This window comes from Notamacropus eugenii, chromosome 2 (assembly GCF_028372415.1).
Source record: "Notamacropus eugenii isolate mMacEug1 chromosome 2, mMacEug1.pri_v2, whole genome shotgun sequence".
Lineage (NCBI taxonomy): Eukaryota > Metazoa > Chordata > Mammalia > Diprotodontia > Macropodidae > Notamacropus > Notamacropus eugenii.
In genome coordinates this window covers 168,295,225-168,310,009 of record NC_092873.1, presented here as the reverse complement: position 1 = coordinate 168,310,009, position 14,785 = coordinate 168,295,225, and the positions used below count along the sequence as shown (strand labels likewise).

Here is a 14,785-nt window from a genome sequence, read left to right as displayed (position 1 = left end):
TAAAACAATTCTTCAGCAGCTGTGACTATGAGAGATTGCATGCTGGCAACTCTACAGGACTAATGCCATAGTATCTGGCATAAGACAACAGGAGCATGTACTAGAATGAAATTGAAATGGTTTCCTGATTCCATAGTCATATTTAGTCAACAAAAATAGCACCCTTTCCAAAACTTTATATTTTTATTTTGTCAGCATGATATTGTTGGCATTTTCAAGAAACCATGTAGATTGTTATTAAACCTCAGAAACAAAACAAACTGAAAAAAAGGGCATTTTAAGTCAGTTCAATTGTTTTTGGTATTTTGGATTGAGTGATCGACATGAAAGTTCTTTTTTTTAAGATAAAAGTCTAAATGATGAGTCAGTTTGGCAGAGTGCAAAGTTGTTAATATTTGACAGGTCTCAGTGTCAAAGATTTCATGGACTGTCAAAATGTGGGCAAACAAATCCTTGGGGCAGAGAAAGAGAAATATTTACATTCCCTAGACACTCCATAGAGTTTCATTTCTTTTGACACCTTCCTTCTGTAGTGGATCCAAACATAAAGGGGTCTGACAGGAATTTAAGATGGCTAAAATTCAGTGTTTACTTACCTTTCAAAAAGGAATAATGAAAAGCACTAAATTTAGAAATTTAGTATCTTCAGATTTAATACTGTAATTCTACCAGGTATAGTTCAAAAAAGTATATTTTGAATATTTTCTGGATAAAAATTTACCCTCAAGAAAGTTTAAACTTAAATAATGTACTTTATGGCTGTTATGTTTTGATTGACAAAGTCACTTATTTTTGTGTCCATAAGTGAAATTTTGCTTCTTCCAAGAACGCATATCTTCACGGGAGAGAGCAACAAAGAAACACATATGATAATGGATAGAATATTGTAATGTTAGAAGTGGAGTTAGAATGACCCAAATTAAAATCTTGCCTTTGCTATTCACTAGCTCTTTGAATTAGCTAGTTGTTAAACTGCAAGGTATCTGATGACACTTATCTACCAGGACATAGATGAGTTATGATCTCCATTGCTAGAGGAAGTTTCTTAACTGGCACTTCTCTATGCTGATGAAATGAAATGTCCTACATTTATGTTTATATTATGTGTGTATGTTCATATACACATGCATATGCATGTTATATCACAAATATACTATATAATAATATTAATTACAAATAATATTATTATTAGTTTATTTGGGTACTTCATATTTCATACAATATGTGTAATCATATTCATTTTAACTGTGTAGCTTGGTAGCATCAGTCTTATTACCTTACCATTCCCAAGTAGGAAAGTGGAGATTTAGCAGTTATCTGGTTAATTTTAACTATATACTCAGACAAATTGGATAAGTAAGCAAAGAAAAATCTACCGTGGCATGTGAAATCTCTTTGATCAGCTAACTCAACCAGCTGACCACTATACTTGGTGCTGTGTATAGTTCTGTGCCAATTCTCGTAGATGTCAGGTATAATATATGTAGATACAGATATACACACACACACACACACACACACAATAGTATCAGTTGTATTCCAGATGTTTACATGTAAGTAAAGAACTCAGAATGCACATTCCCAGAAATTAATATTATAAATCCTGCTTTAACTTCCAGACTATCCTACAAAGTTTACTTAAAATGTATTATAGACAAATTCTTACTTGTTTCCAGATAAAATTAATAGAAAACAATATTAGAAGTAATGCAGGAAACTTTTAACAAGAAATTTACATATAACTTTTAATAATTTAAAAAAGATTAACAAAAACTGATGCTTGATAAACTACCTGCTCTAACTAGATGAAGCCTTGAAAACAGACAGCAATTTTGGATATTCTGAAGAGGACTTCTGGGCATTTCTTCAAAACTTTAGAGGCTAATGTTATAAGTACTTTATTTGTCCAGCCTTTCTCTTTGCAACTTTCCTTTTTTATAAAACTGTGTGCCACCTGTCTTACTCTTCTGCTCTCAGTTTTGCCTACTTGCAAGTTATATTTTCACTCACAAATCAGGAGAGGAAGAGGGAACAGTCAGCCACAGGGAGAGATCATCCAGAGATAACAAAGCAAGAATGACTTGGAAGAGACAAAGGATGTCAAAGAGGATTATAGGTAAAAGATTTGAGGAAGAATTAGCTGAGATTTGAGTGGTAAAAGGAAAGGCATGGGCTCCATGACACTGCAAAAGGAGAAAGGAAGCAGTGTGGAAGAATTAGTGATTCATACAATTCTATATGACACCACTGAGGTCTGGCCAAGAGCAGCTTGCCTGCTGTCCAGATCAAGGGAAGAGTTCAGAAATAAAGGAGAGAAGGTAGAATCAGGGGGAGGAAAAGTTGGTCAGAATATGGATACTTTTGAGTTGGTGTCAAGTTCTTAAAACTCCTTACTGTCATGATCCACAGACCACTGATACTGAAATGACTTAAGAAGGGGAAGGATGGTTATATTATCACTGATGCAACTTCTGATATGCCAAACAACCTCTTGGTTTCTGAACTCAGTTGATCTGTCATTTGTTGTCCTTTTCCAAGGCAAGTCCACTTGTAGGAGCCATGGTACAATATAACAGTCTCACAAGGTATCTTTCTAACCTTATCTTGGGAAGGAAATTTGTTGTTATTCAGTTGTTTCAGTCATATTCAACTGTTCATGGACCTATTTGAGATTTTCATGGCAAAGATTCTGGAATGGTTTGCCATTTCCTTCTCCAGGTCATTTTACAGATGAAGAAACTGAGGCCAACAGGGTTAAGTGACTTGCCCAGGGTAACATAGCTAGTAAGTGTGGAAGGCCAGATTTGAACTCATGTCTTCCTGACTCCAGGCCTGACACTCTATCCACTGTGCCACCTAGCTGCCCTAAGGGGAAAGTACTATTTGCAGTAAAGGCCAGAAGTCCAGGATACAGCCCTTCAATGTCTGTGAGGTACAATCTATATGGTTGTTTCAGGTAGCAAGCTTCTCAAATCAGGGGCAAGGGTATTGAATTTCTTAAAGGCGGGAGCAGCAGTAGGCTCGTGGAAGGAATAATGATAAGATTAATTCAAGTTTAGTTAACTAGTGTCTGGGGAACATAAGAAAGGATGAGCCCCTAACACAAATGCAGGAAACTGGCCCCAAGGAGGCAGATTCAAATTAACTGCCATGGAGAAAATAGTAAAGTTCTAACCAAGTGAGAAAACAAAAGCCTTGCACACAGTAGTATATACATATATATACACACACACACACACACACACACACACACACACACACACACACACACACACACACACACACACACACACACACACCGGTTTGCTTCACTGAAAACATTAAGTGCAATGAGTGATATGCCTTCAACAATTCAAAGAAATACAGCCACTAATGGTACAGACTTTAGTGTCACAAAGTCAGGCAGCTTTCCATTGGTTGATTGTGGGTTTGGAACAGCTCAGTAGCTTAGTGAGATAACTGCACAATATCCATCAGGGAAGCACAGAATAAGAGAAATACACTAATGGACCTACAAGGAAGGACATGTAGGTGTATTGGAATGATATCAGCTAACATTTATATATCGCTTCATAATTTGCAAAGCATTTTACAGATACCATTTCACTTTATCTTCTGGGAGGTAGGGGCATCCCCATTTTAAAGTTGGATCCGATAACTGTGCTGACCCAAACTGAAAAGTTCCTCAATCTGTTCTCCAAACACTATAGGATGCTGTAGACAAAGTATGAGGGTTAATTTGCAAATGCCAGCATTAGAAGCCTTTTCTTTTGCCTTAAAAGGCAGCTCCAGCATGAAAGAAAGGAAGGCCCTAGGGAAATTAGTCACAGCTGCTGCCCTCCCGCCATGCTCTTATTTAGGTACTCAAAACTAGAAGAGTGCCTAAGCCTTTCTTTTTCACTAAGTGCTTAACCTTATTTGAGTTTTTATCACCCATAGGTTCCAAGAGCTCTTTGAGGGCAGAAACCCTGTTTTGTTTTGTATTCCCAGTGCTTAGTATAGTGCCTGGAACATAATAAATAGGTGCTTGCTGAGTGACTGTTGAGGGCCTAACTTGAGCAGCATCAGTAATATCTCAAGGTAGACCTTCCTTCATAAAATCATTTAAAGAACTGGGAAAAGTCTTAAAAAAAAACAAAAAAAATATTAACAATGGCAACAAAAACTCAAAGTCTCACTTGTACTCAGATCACGTGTCATTCAAGAATGCATTGACCAGCTCTTCCCCAGTAAAGACTGACAAAAAATAAATAAAATCCTGAATTATTTAACACCCCCCCCCCAAAGTACAGTTCAGAGGGGCAGAACATCAGGCTTATTGTTGGAACGACTATCTGTAGCCTGACTTGTCAGTTACTAGCCATGTGATTTTGGATCAATCACTTAGCTTTCTGGGTCTTCTTCTCTTCCTCTGAGGAATTTTGATTAGATTGACGATCAAGGTCCTGTCCAGCACCGGACTGAGGATCATCTGATAGGACCTTTTCACTGTGAAAATGAGGTACCCAGAGAAGGCTTTGCATAATTTTTTAATACCTACTTCAGGCTAGTTACCAGGTAGTTACTCAAAGCAATATTCTTTCATGATTATTTTTTTCCCTTGATTATACCACTTTCTTTTCTTCTAAAAGTTGCTGATTTTTATAAGTTCTTTTTTTTTCCCAGTTAAGGAAACTTAATAAAAGTTGCTTTACCCTCAATTCCCTGTGAAGTGTTATTGAAAACTTAAACTAGGTCAACAAATAGTTTCTGTGATGACTAGCTTTCATGAACAAGATAAATGGGAAGTAAAGGTAATAAGGGCAGGGTCTTAGCTAGTTCTTAAAATATTGCATTAGTAATCAGTTTCAGCCTTTGAAAAAATAATCAGTTCATGACTAAAATTCATATTCTCATTAATAAGAAGAGCATGGGTTTCCATTTTTATTTAGCACTAACCACTAAGTTAGAATTTTTCATCTCTCATGTAAACATGGAAATAGATTTTAAATTTTGGATCTTTTTTCCTTCATCACCTTCCAGTAACCTTTATGGTCATCTTGCTAAGATTATTCCAAGCAGGGTGATTTTTTTTAACTTTTCTAAGAATTTTTTCACAACATCAAAAGAACTAGTACTTGTGTGTCTCAAAAGCCTTTTTAAAAAATAATGTCATTACCTTAGTCACTTCTGGGTCCTCTGGGAACTATCTAAAACAAAAATAGCTTGGAAAACTGCTAACTAATGTTTCCTTAATTTCTTTGCTGACTTGTTAGCACACTTAAATCCACATCCATACAGCCAAATACAAGTACAGCTATTTGAATAATTCAGCTCTCTGTCCCCTTCCTTCTGCTTCCCTCCCCACCAAAAAGGACAAAAAAGGAGGATTTTTATCAGAATTCCCTTGACTATGATAAGCACTTCTCTGTGGGCAGACCACATCCATAGATTAACCATCTTTTTAGTTCCATGGATGAACTCTTGTCTTCTCATTTCCCAATTTACGCTGCTGCATTGGAAACCTACGTTGAACCAGCATTATGTTTTGTAATTCATTTGTTCATATGGCCTCTCATCCTGTTGCCTTTCCATTACTAATGGAAACTTTCAGTGGTCTCTAACAGTGCAGACTTTCTTAACAGTTACTTCCAATTACAATGAGAAGTTGTGATGTGTGGGATACTGGAAGAAGAAATTAGAGAAATGAGATATCTTCAAGTATTTTAAGGGATTTCATGTGGGAAAAGTATTAAATTCATTCTAGTTGGCCCCAAAAGAAAAAAAAAATGTAGAACCTTTTGATAAAAATAGCCACAGATACAGATACTATAAAGAAAGAATTCTAATAATTGTGGGCACCCTGTAATGCAATGAGCTTTGTCAGGTGTATTTCCCTTCACTGGGGGTCATCAAAAGCTGGATGGTCCCTTTTAGAAGATGTTATATTATCGTAGAGGAAATTTTTGTTCGGAAATGGGTTGGGTTAGATGATCTCCAAAGTCCATTTCACTTCTGAGAACTTGTATTCTGTGAGTCCTGAACTAATTTCTAGTTTTGTGTTTGTATAGTAACATAGATAAGATCTACATCTTCATTTCTTTAACATTTCATTTTATGGCAGGATAAAATCAGTGTTTCTATCCCATAAGAAATAATAGTCTCATAGACTGTTACCCTTTCTCCTTTTACAAATGAGGAACTGAGCCCCATGGATTTAAAATTATATACCTGACTATTGACAATTATTGTACTAAAAGTCAGATTCCACATCCCAGTCTCATGTCCTGTGTTCCTCAATTTTCCTCTCTAGAAAAATATCCTGTAACCTGAATCTCTCTAAAGGTAAAATAAGGTCTTGATGATAAGAAAGGAAATTCAGGATAGGTCATTAACTCATTTAAGCCACCAGAGGAGGCACCATGTAGTTTACTTCAGCATTGTTGTTTATATTTCATTTTTAAGGGTCATTTTAGGCACTTTTATACAGTATTTTTTGTCTTAAATTTCAAACACTCATACTTAATTTATTTGGAACTTTGTCATCATTGTATAGTAGAAGGCCACCTTTAGATTTAGGAAGACCTAGGTTCAATTAAATCTAGCATCTGTCATGTATTAGTTATGTGTCTTTGTGCAATCACTTAAACATTTGTGCCAGGGCACAACATAAAACTATAAATTAGGGATGAACTCTTAATGAGCATTGGGAGAGATTCTCTGTACCAAACCAATGAAATAACTGTCACAGACTCCACCCTTTACATGATACAATTGTCATCTTTCACAACTGGCTTCCTTTTCTCTGTGGCTTATTCAAGTTCTAGATAGCATAGTGCTATGGAAAGAAAGGATGTCCAGTCACAAGAATTCAGCGTGTCTCACTCATACTCTGGTGTTCTCTGTGTGACCTTAAACCTATAACTTACCCTCTGTTGCCTTCAGTTTCTTCATGTTTGTTCCAAAAGTCGGAGATGGGGGGGAAGAACCAGAAAGCCTCAAATATCCTGTATGTCTCTAAAGCCATAATCCTATGAGGACTTTAGTTTTAGTCAAAGTGAAGACTGTGCTTTTTTAACTAAGCTCTCCATTTCCCCTTTCACAGAAGCTTCTATATAGAAAATTATTGATGCCAACTACTATGTTCAATTTGTTCGATACTTTTATGTTAAATGTTCTTATTCTTGAAAGTCAGTAAATATTTTCCCTATTTTTCCTAAAATAAAATATTGAAGATCATTTCAGTACTAGACTCATCAGCATTTCTCATAGTAAAACATTTCTGTTAACTTCAGGTCTTTGCTTGCCAGATATTTGTGTCTTGCTTCAATCAGTCACAGTTGTTTAGGAATTTTGATAATGTTGTGTCAGTCAGTGTCACTGTCCTTGGAAAACCTCATAAAATCTCATTTAATGTTTTTTTGCCCTTAAAACAAGCCCTTTGTGTCATCCAGCTACATTTTCATATTTTGCCATTCAGGTTCATTTTTTTTTTAGAAACCAATTTTTGCTTCCATATAAAACCCGAAATGGTCAAGTGTAAAAGAGTCAAATTGGAGTCATAATATCTTCATCTCTTACCAGTTGACAGTGGTCACCTTATTCTATTATTTTCTCCCCTTCTTGAACTCAGAATTCTAATATCTTAATGATATGTAGCATAAAACAGAATGATTAGCTCAGGGGAAAAGGAAGGGAAAAATGCAGAATTCCAAACTTCACATCATGTACTAGAAAATCACTTATACAAGTTGCTTAGCAGAATACAAAAACTTTAACTGTGGTGCTCTCTGGATTCCTAAAATAAAAATTTTTCCCAGTGTGATAAAGTTCTCACTAACACTTGCTTTTTTCATAGCAATTTCAATATATACCCATTTGAAAAAGTATTATTGTAAATATTTGGAAAATTGATGAAATGGATCATTTTAGGTAACAGTTTTCTCTTATACTTTGCACAGTTTGGAAATATATGGGTAAATATGTTTGCTTCCTGCTACATCCAAGTCAGTTATTTTCATTATATTCTTTATTTTGATAATCTCTGGGTCAGCATTAATAATATTGCCATTTTCTATATCCGTCATGAACTTAAACACAGCTCCCTTGCTGCTGACCTGACTAGGAAATATGATTATATCTGATACTATAAATGGTATAATGATTACATTTGCTACAATAATTATATTGCATTTGGTACAATATCCTTAGATCACAAGCTCTTAACCTGGATTCCTTGAACTTTTATTGTTCAGTGTATTTGGTTTCCTTTGTAATCCCATGTATTTTAGTTTATTCATTTTAAAACATTATTGTGATAAAAGCATCCATAGTTTTTGCCAGAGTGCGAGAAAAAAAGTTTAAGAAGCCCTACCTTAGACTAACTTCTTTAATATTTATGGATATTTTGGATAAAATATACCAAATGTTCTGAAATACAGTGTGGTTGTTTAAAAAATCTTTATTAAAACAAATTCTATTTGATTAATTTTGATGGAGAAAAAAATAAATTGGTATGGGGGGGCTAAAAAGTTTATATTTTATTTTTTCTTCCATTGATGAGTACAAATATTCAGACAAATTAAAAATAACATAAGAAAAATGATTGTGCAAGAAGAAATAACTTTTTAAAAAGAATGGCAAAAATTTTATGTTTGTAAATTTCTTCTCTTTACCATTTGTTGAATTCACCCTGAAAGAAGTTTATAGTTCACTCTTAACATATTAGTGCCCATAATTTTGTCTTGATCTTTGAGAACCTTTTTGACCTTTATTCTCTTGGTATGACTTTTGTACATTTTTCCCTCATTGCATTCCATGTTGACTGTTGTTAATGATCTGACTGTACACTGATCGCTCATTTAGGGCTGTCAATCAGTATTTTTAATGCCATTTTCACTATTAGGTTATAAAAGCAATTGAAGAAGGTTATCGTTTGCCAGCACCCATGGACTGCCCAGCTGGTCTCCATCAGCTAATGCTGGATTGTTGGCAGAAGGATCGTGCTGAAAGGCCAAAGTTTGAACAGATAGTTGGAATTCTGGACAAAATGATCAGAAACCCAAATAGCTTGAAAACACCCTTGGGAACCTGTAGCAGGTAAGTGCCTATTTCGATCAAGAACAAGAATTTGAAATGTTGGAAAATTTTTTGCACTGGGTAAAATTCAAGTTTTCTTATAACAAGTTATGTTTGTAAGTTGAATGCTAGTTTTAATTTATTAATCTTTCCCCAAATACTCTTTTTTGATATCTTGTCCTGTTAAAATAACTAAATTTAACTACTAGGTTTGGTCTCCATTCCCTGCCCCCACCTGTGAGAAGTTGCCATGTATGGCACATATTATCTTTTTTTAAAAGATGTATTTTAAAAGACATTTTTCTGCCAATTTTTCATGATAGGGTAACATCTTGAGTTTCATTATCAAGTATTTTGACCTATGATTTTATTTCCATTGCCCTAATTACTTCCTTTCCTTGTCTGATCTACTATATATTGATTTTTAATTCTTCTCTTGCAGTAATTGTGCAAACAGCACACCTATAAATAGTGATACAATAAAGTGAGAAAGAGGAATATCTATTTACTAAGAAGAATCATGACACAGTTCATTCTCATGAGTTGTTTTCCTGGATTGTAACATAGGAGTTGTTATTTAGCCCCCTGCTGCCTTGTAAGCCCGGTATTCCATGGCTGTTATTGGTAGTAAGTTAGGCCCTTCTAAAGGTGTATTAACTCATGCAGCCCACAAGGGTGCCATTACTACAGTGGAAGAGTAATTTACTAAATAGTCCCCTTGTGGCCTGAACAAGTTAGTGTACCGCCAAATGTGCTTAATTTACTACCAGTTACTTCCAGAGAGGAGGCTGAGCAAATATTTACTGAATATAAATAGTGTAGTCTGTTCTTAAACACACACACACACATATGCTCAAAAGACATAGTCTAATAGTCTTAAAATTTGAATAAAGACAAGCAAAATGGAAGAGGCTACAACTTTTACACTAAAAAGATATTAGTAAAGAATTTTCTAGATTTTTAAATATATAAAACAAAGGAAACCTCCAATCTCATTCTGTTTGTGCCATACATTTGTGCTGGTAAGCTCCTTTGTCACCTGCTTTCACGAATCAAGGTTTGCCTTGTTTTTTTATTTTTAACTAGGCCAATCAGTCCCCTTCTGGATCAGAATACTCCTGACTTCACTACCTTCTGTTCTGTGGGAGAATGGCTGCAAGCTATCAAGATGGAAAGGTATAAGGATAACTTCACAGCAGCTGGCTACAACTCCCTTGAATCAGTGGCCAGAATGACCATTGAGTAAGTATGAATTTAAATAATTGGGGGGGGCTGGGCGGATTACTGGATTCATTTGAAACTGTACTAGTTCTGCAATGATTACAAAGGTTATCATTTCCTAGCCAAGTATCCTATGCTGCAAACATAGGCAAAAATTCATTCTGGATGATTTCTTTCCACTCCAGATACATTTAAGTTTATATAGGCTGAGAGTGATGTGCCAGAGAAAGCTTGTGCCTAAAGTGACAGTTTCCCCCACAGCAATCCTGTGGGACATGAGATCTCAACATACCATAACCAAGGCATACATTATGGTGATTTCTTGAGTTCAACTAGGGAAGTGTAACTCTGTGAACTTGTTACTTTCTTAACCTAATTAATTTTTTGGTTGATTTGCTTGGAATTTCTGTTCAACACTTTGCCTTAAATGTTTTGATGTTACTGTAAACTGAATATGGAGCAGCAGTAGCAGGAACAGCAGGAGTAGTAGTAAAATTGATATTTATATGCTTTATGGTTCACAACGTAGTTTACATATTTTTTTCAGTTTATCATTACAGCATCCCTGGGAGGTAGATGCTATTATAACCCTCATTTTATAGATGAGGAAACTGAGGCAAACAGAAGTTAGGTGACATACCCAGGATTACATAAGGTAGTATCTGAAGCTAAAATTTGAACTCAGTTTTTCCTGACTCCAGGTCCTATGTTATATCTACTGCACTACCTAGTTGCCCGACATCTGGATTGTCAAAATATTGAATTTTTTGTACCATGTCATTACTTCTTCACATGGTCTTTAGGAACTCATTTAACCTCTGGGCCTTAATTTATTTGTATCTAAAATGATGAAAGGAGTACTGAGCCCATCAACCTCAAAATAATGCTATAAGGTTAGACATGGCATGTGAACACAGTTTTTAAAAGTGTGAGAAAGTATATTTAAGTGTCAGATAGGATTCATTGTCTTGGTAGCCAAACAATACTATGAAGGATATGTTCTAAACTCAAGGGAAGATAACTCAGAGGATTAGAATGAAAATGAGATAGACCCAAAAGACATATACTCAATGGCACTGATCAGGAAATATAGGCTGTTCATCTTTTTGATGGCATCAGTGTTTCTTGATTCTGCCTCTGCTGGTCATGGAAGTGAGTCAGGAGGTTCTCCCATATGTACTATTCAGAGAGTTACTGCCCATGAACCAAAAGAGTTATCAAAATCCCACTGTACAACACCTGTGAAGCACTTCACTGCCATGTTATATTCAGACTTTAGAGGTCTCTGTGCTGAATAATGCATACCATCCAACTTTTGCCATCTATTTTGAGCAGAAAAGTCAAAAAAGAAGGAGGTAAAACAAAACAAGTTTCAGCTACAAGTCTGAGGGAAATTTGTCATTTACGTACCTGAGTTCAATATTCTTGCCATGAATCTTTATGGCATACAGTCATAAAAATTTACTGAATTAAAAGAAAATTTTTGAGTAATGGTATTTTCAATAAGCACTTCATAAATATTGAGCTAGGTAAAACCTGTATAACATAACATAATGTGTGTACATATATGTGCATATATACATATATATAATATGCATGTGTGTATCTGTATGTGTGTGTGTGTATTCAGTTACTTCTGAATTCTGCTTCTACTACTAGCTAAGGAATGCAGTGGGATAGAAAAAGTAATTGGTTTGGTAGCAGAGAACCTAATTTCAAATTCACACTTACTTGCATATCCTTACACTTAAGGCATCTGGGCCTTAGTATCCTAAAAATTAAATAAATAAATGAAATACTAATAATACATAAAATGTTGAGGTTTAACTCGATTACGTCTCGGTTCTCCTTCTATCTACATCTTATAATGCTGTGAGCATTCTTACTCTTTCTATGTGGCACAGAGGTAAAAATACCATATTTGGAGCCAGCCGATGTCAGTTAAAATTCTGGGTCGGCTGCTTACAACCCATAGGGCTACTTTGAACAATTACATAATCACTATGGGGTCTTTAAAATGAAAAGATTGTTCTAGATGATCCTTAAAGTCTCTTGCAGTTCTAAATCTATGATCCCATGATCTACATAGATTCAAGGCTACCAAATTTAGAAATAACATTTCCAAGCTTTTCTTCAGCATAATAATTTTTCTGAATGCTTATAAACTCAGTTATCAAAGCTCAAACCAGTAAAACCAAATTATTCCACATAATTGTAAATTGAGCATTTGAGCAGGGAGGTGGGTTTTTTTTGTTTTTTTTGTTTTTTTGATGTTTTACAAAATTGAACATGGCTTTAGGCCACCAAGCTGACTTATTGTTATAAAAATATGAGGCCCATGACTGGCGGCTAAGATTAAAAGATGACTTAATGAAGGGGTTGACAGTAATAAGATACTACATAACTGCAGAGTAAAGTAACAAATTGAAAATGTCTTTCTTTTCTCCAGGGATGTGATGAGTTTAGGGATCACATTGGTTGGTCATCAAAAGAAAATCATGAGCAGCATTCAGACTATGAGAGCACAAATGCTACATTTACATGGCACTGGCATCCAAGTGTGATAGACAAAATTTCTCCCTTATGAGGGAGGTGACAGACTGTGAGAAAACAGTACTGGCCTTCATTACAGGCATGGAGTGCTGCTAGAAGACACTTGATTTGCTGGTTCCTTCCTGCAGTAAATAGATCTACAAGAAGCACCTAAAGACTTGAACTCCTAAGTGCCACCAGAATATACAAAAAGGGAATATGGATCCACCACTGGTGGCCAGGAAAACAGCAGTGACAATAAACAAAGTACTACCTGAAAAAAAAACATCCAAACACCTTGAGCTCTCTAACCTCCTTTTTATCTTATAGACTTTTTAAAGTGTACATAAAAATTTAAGAAAGAATATATTTGTCAAATAAAATCATGATCTTATTGTTAAATTCAAAATATTTTCCTTAAATATGTGATTTCAGAATCTTTTTTTAAAATCATTTGTGTTTATTCTTCATAAGGATTTGTTTTAGTAAGTTGTTTATAGCTTTGGACCTTTTTAGTGTTAATTCTGTGACACATTACTACACTGGGTACCTTTGAAGGAATTTCAAGTCGTTAGAAACATAGAAAGCATGATTGAAAATGTATTTCCGTCGGAACATTGGTATCTTTTCTGTGCCATTTTATTCTGTTAAATCAGTGCTGTTCTGACATGGTTTGCTAATTGGCAGGTCATCAAGAAAATGCAAGTTGCCAAGAGCTCTGATATTTTTAGAATACTTTTTTGTAAAGATCAGACACTATCTTTTCAATGAAATTTAAAAGCAATAATGACCCCTAAATAGTATAAGGCACTTTTAAAAAAATTATTTGTAGGATGATTTTACTAGACATAATTTAATAAGAAAACTCAAATTGTAGATCCACAACTTTAAACAAAAAGGGGAAAAAAGAAAAAAAAAAGGATGAAGCGCTTCCTGTAATGAACATGTATGGAGACATGTCTCAGAGCAGGAAGTTATCCAGTGTTATAAAATTTGATCTGAGCACATCCAGATTTTTCAATATCTGAACATTAGTAAATTTAAGAGAAATAGTTGGCATATATTTTATATCTGATTCATTTGAATGCAGTCCAAATGTGAGCTTAAAAAATTAGATTTTATATTAGAACTTGGGAGCATGATGAAAGGGGCAGTTCACAATTTTCTCCTTTTTTAGAACAAATTTGCTGCTCAGAACCCCATCGCTGCAGTGGAAAGTCTTTCCTTTGGGAACATTGATGTAGAAAAAAAATTTATTTTAAAAGAAAGAATTCTTTCACATTATGAGAAAGAGTAGGAAGGGCCTAGATTTTTTTAAACTTTATTTATTGAAGTATATGATTTGACAAAGTTGTTAGACTATCATAAGCAATAATCAAATGTGTCTTTATAGCTATTACAAGAATGTATACAAAAAGTGAAAGTGAGGCTTTCAAAAGTCAGGAAAATCATGAACTACCCCAGAAGACAACTGTTGTACTTCCAAAGAGAATTGGGCTGTTTATATTGATTTTAATAGAGAAAAGATCCCAGGGATCGGTCATAAATTGGTCTTGTTTGATAATGTGGGCATCCACACAAAAACTGTAAATGTTCCTTTGTAAAACTTGTAAATTTTATTTATACTGTCTTGTTTTGTATACATATTTCTCTGTAGTGAGCTCTGAATACATTGAAAATGCACTATATTTTTCTATTTTACTTGCAGAGCATCACAAAAGAACAGGTATTTTCAGTGCTACATAATGTGTTTTCCCACATTTAGGACCAAAGATGGCTACAGAAAAATTCAAATGGATTGCTCCCTCCCCTCCCCATGACCTTCTAGTTCCCCCTTTTTTACTTTTCTTTTAGATCACTGTACAGTGTTATTTGATAGTTTATTTATTTTTTGTTTGATCAACTAGAAAAGCAATCAATATAATTTCACTAAACTGTTTTCTTTTGTCCCTTAAGAAAAAAAATGTAAAAAAAA

The 14,785-nt window shown here is 34.8% G+C and overlaps 1 protein-coding gene across 4 annotated transcripts in view; it reads left to right on the top strand.

Moving 5' to 3' along the window:
- The window catches only part of EPHA7 (EPH receptor A7), a 215,387-nt gene extending 202,168 nt beyond the window's left edge, over positions 1-13,219 (top strand). For all 4 annotated transcript variants that reach the window (XM_072642846.1, XM_072642845.1, XM_072642844.1 and 1 more), the window contains exons 15-17: positions 8,885-9,078; positions 10,144-10,299; positions 12,728-13,219. In XM_072642846.1, coding sequence (XP_072498947.1) covers positions 8,885-9,078; positions 10,144-10,299; positions 12,728-12,842 — 465 coding nt within the window. In that variant the 3' untranslated portion in view covers positions 12,843-13,219. The remainder of the gene's footprint in view (positions 1-8,884; positions 9,079-10,143; positions 10,300-12,727) is intronic.
- Positions 13,220-14,785: the final 1,566 nt, after the last annotated feature.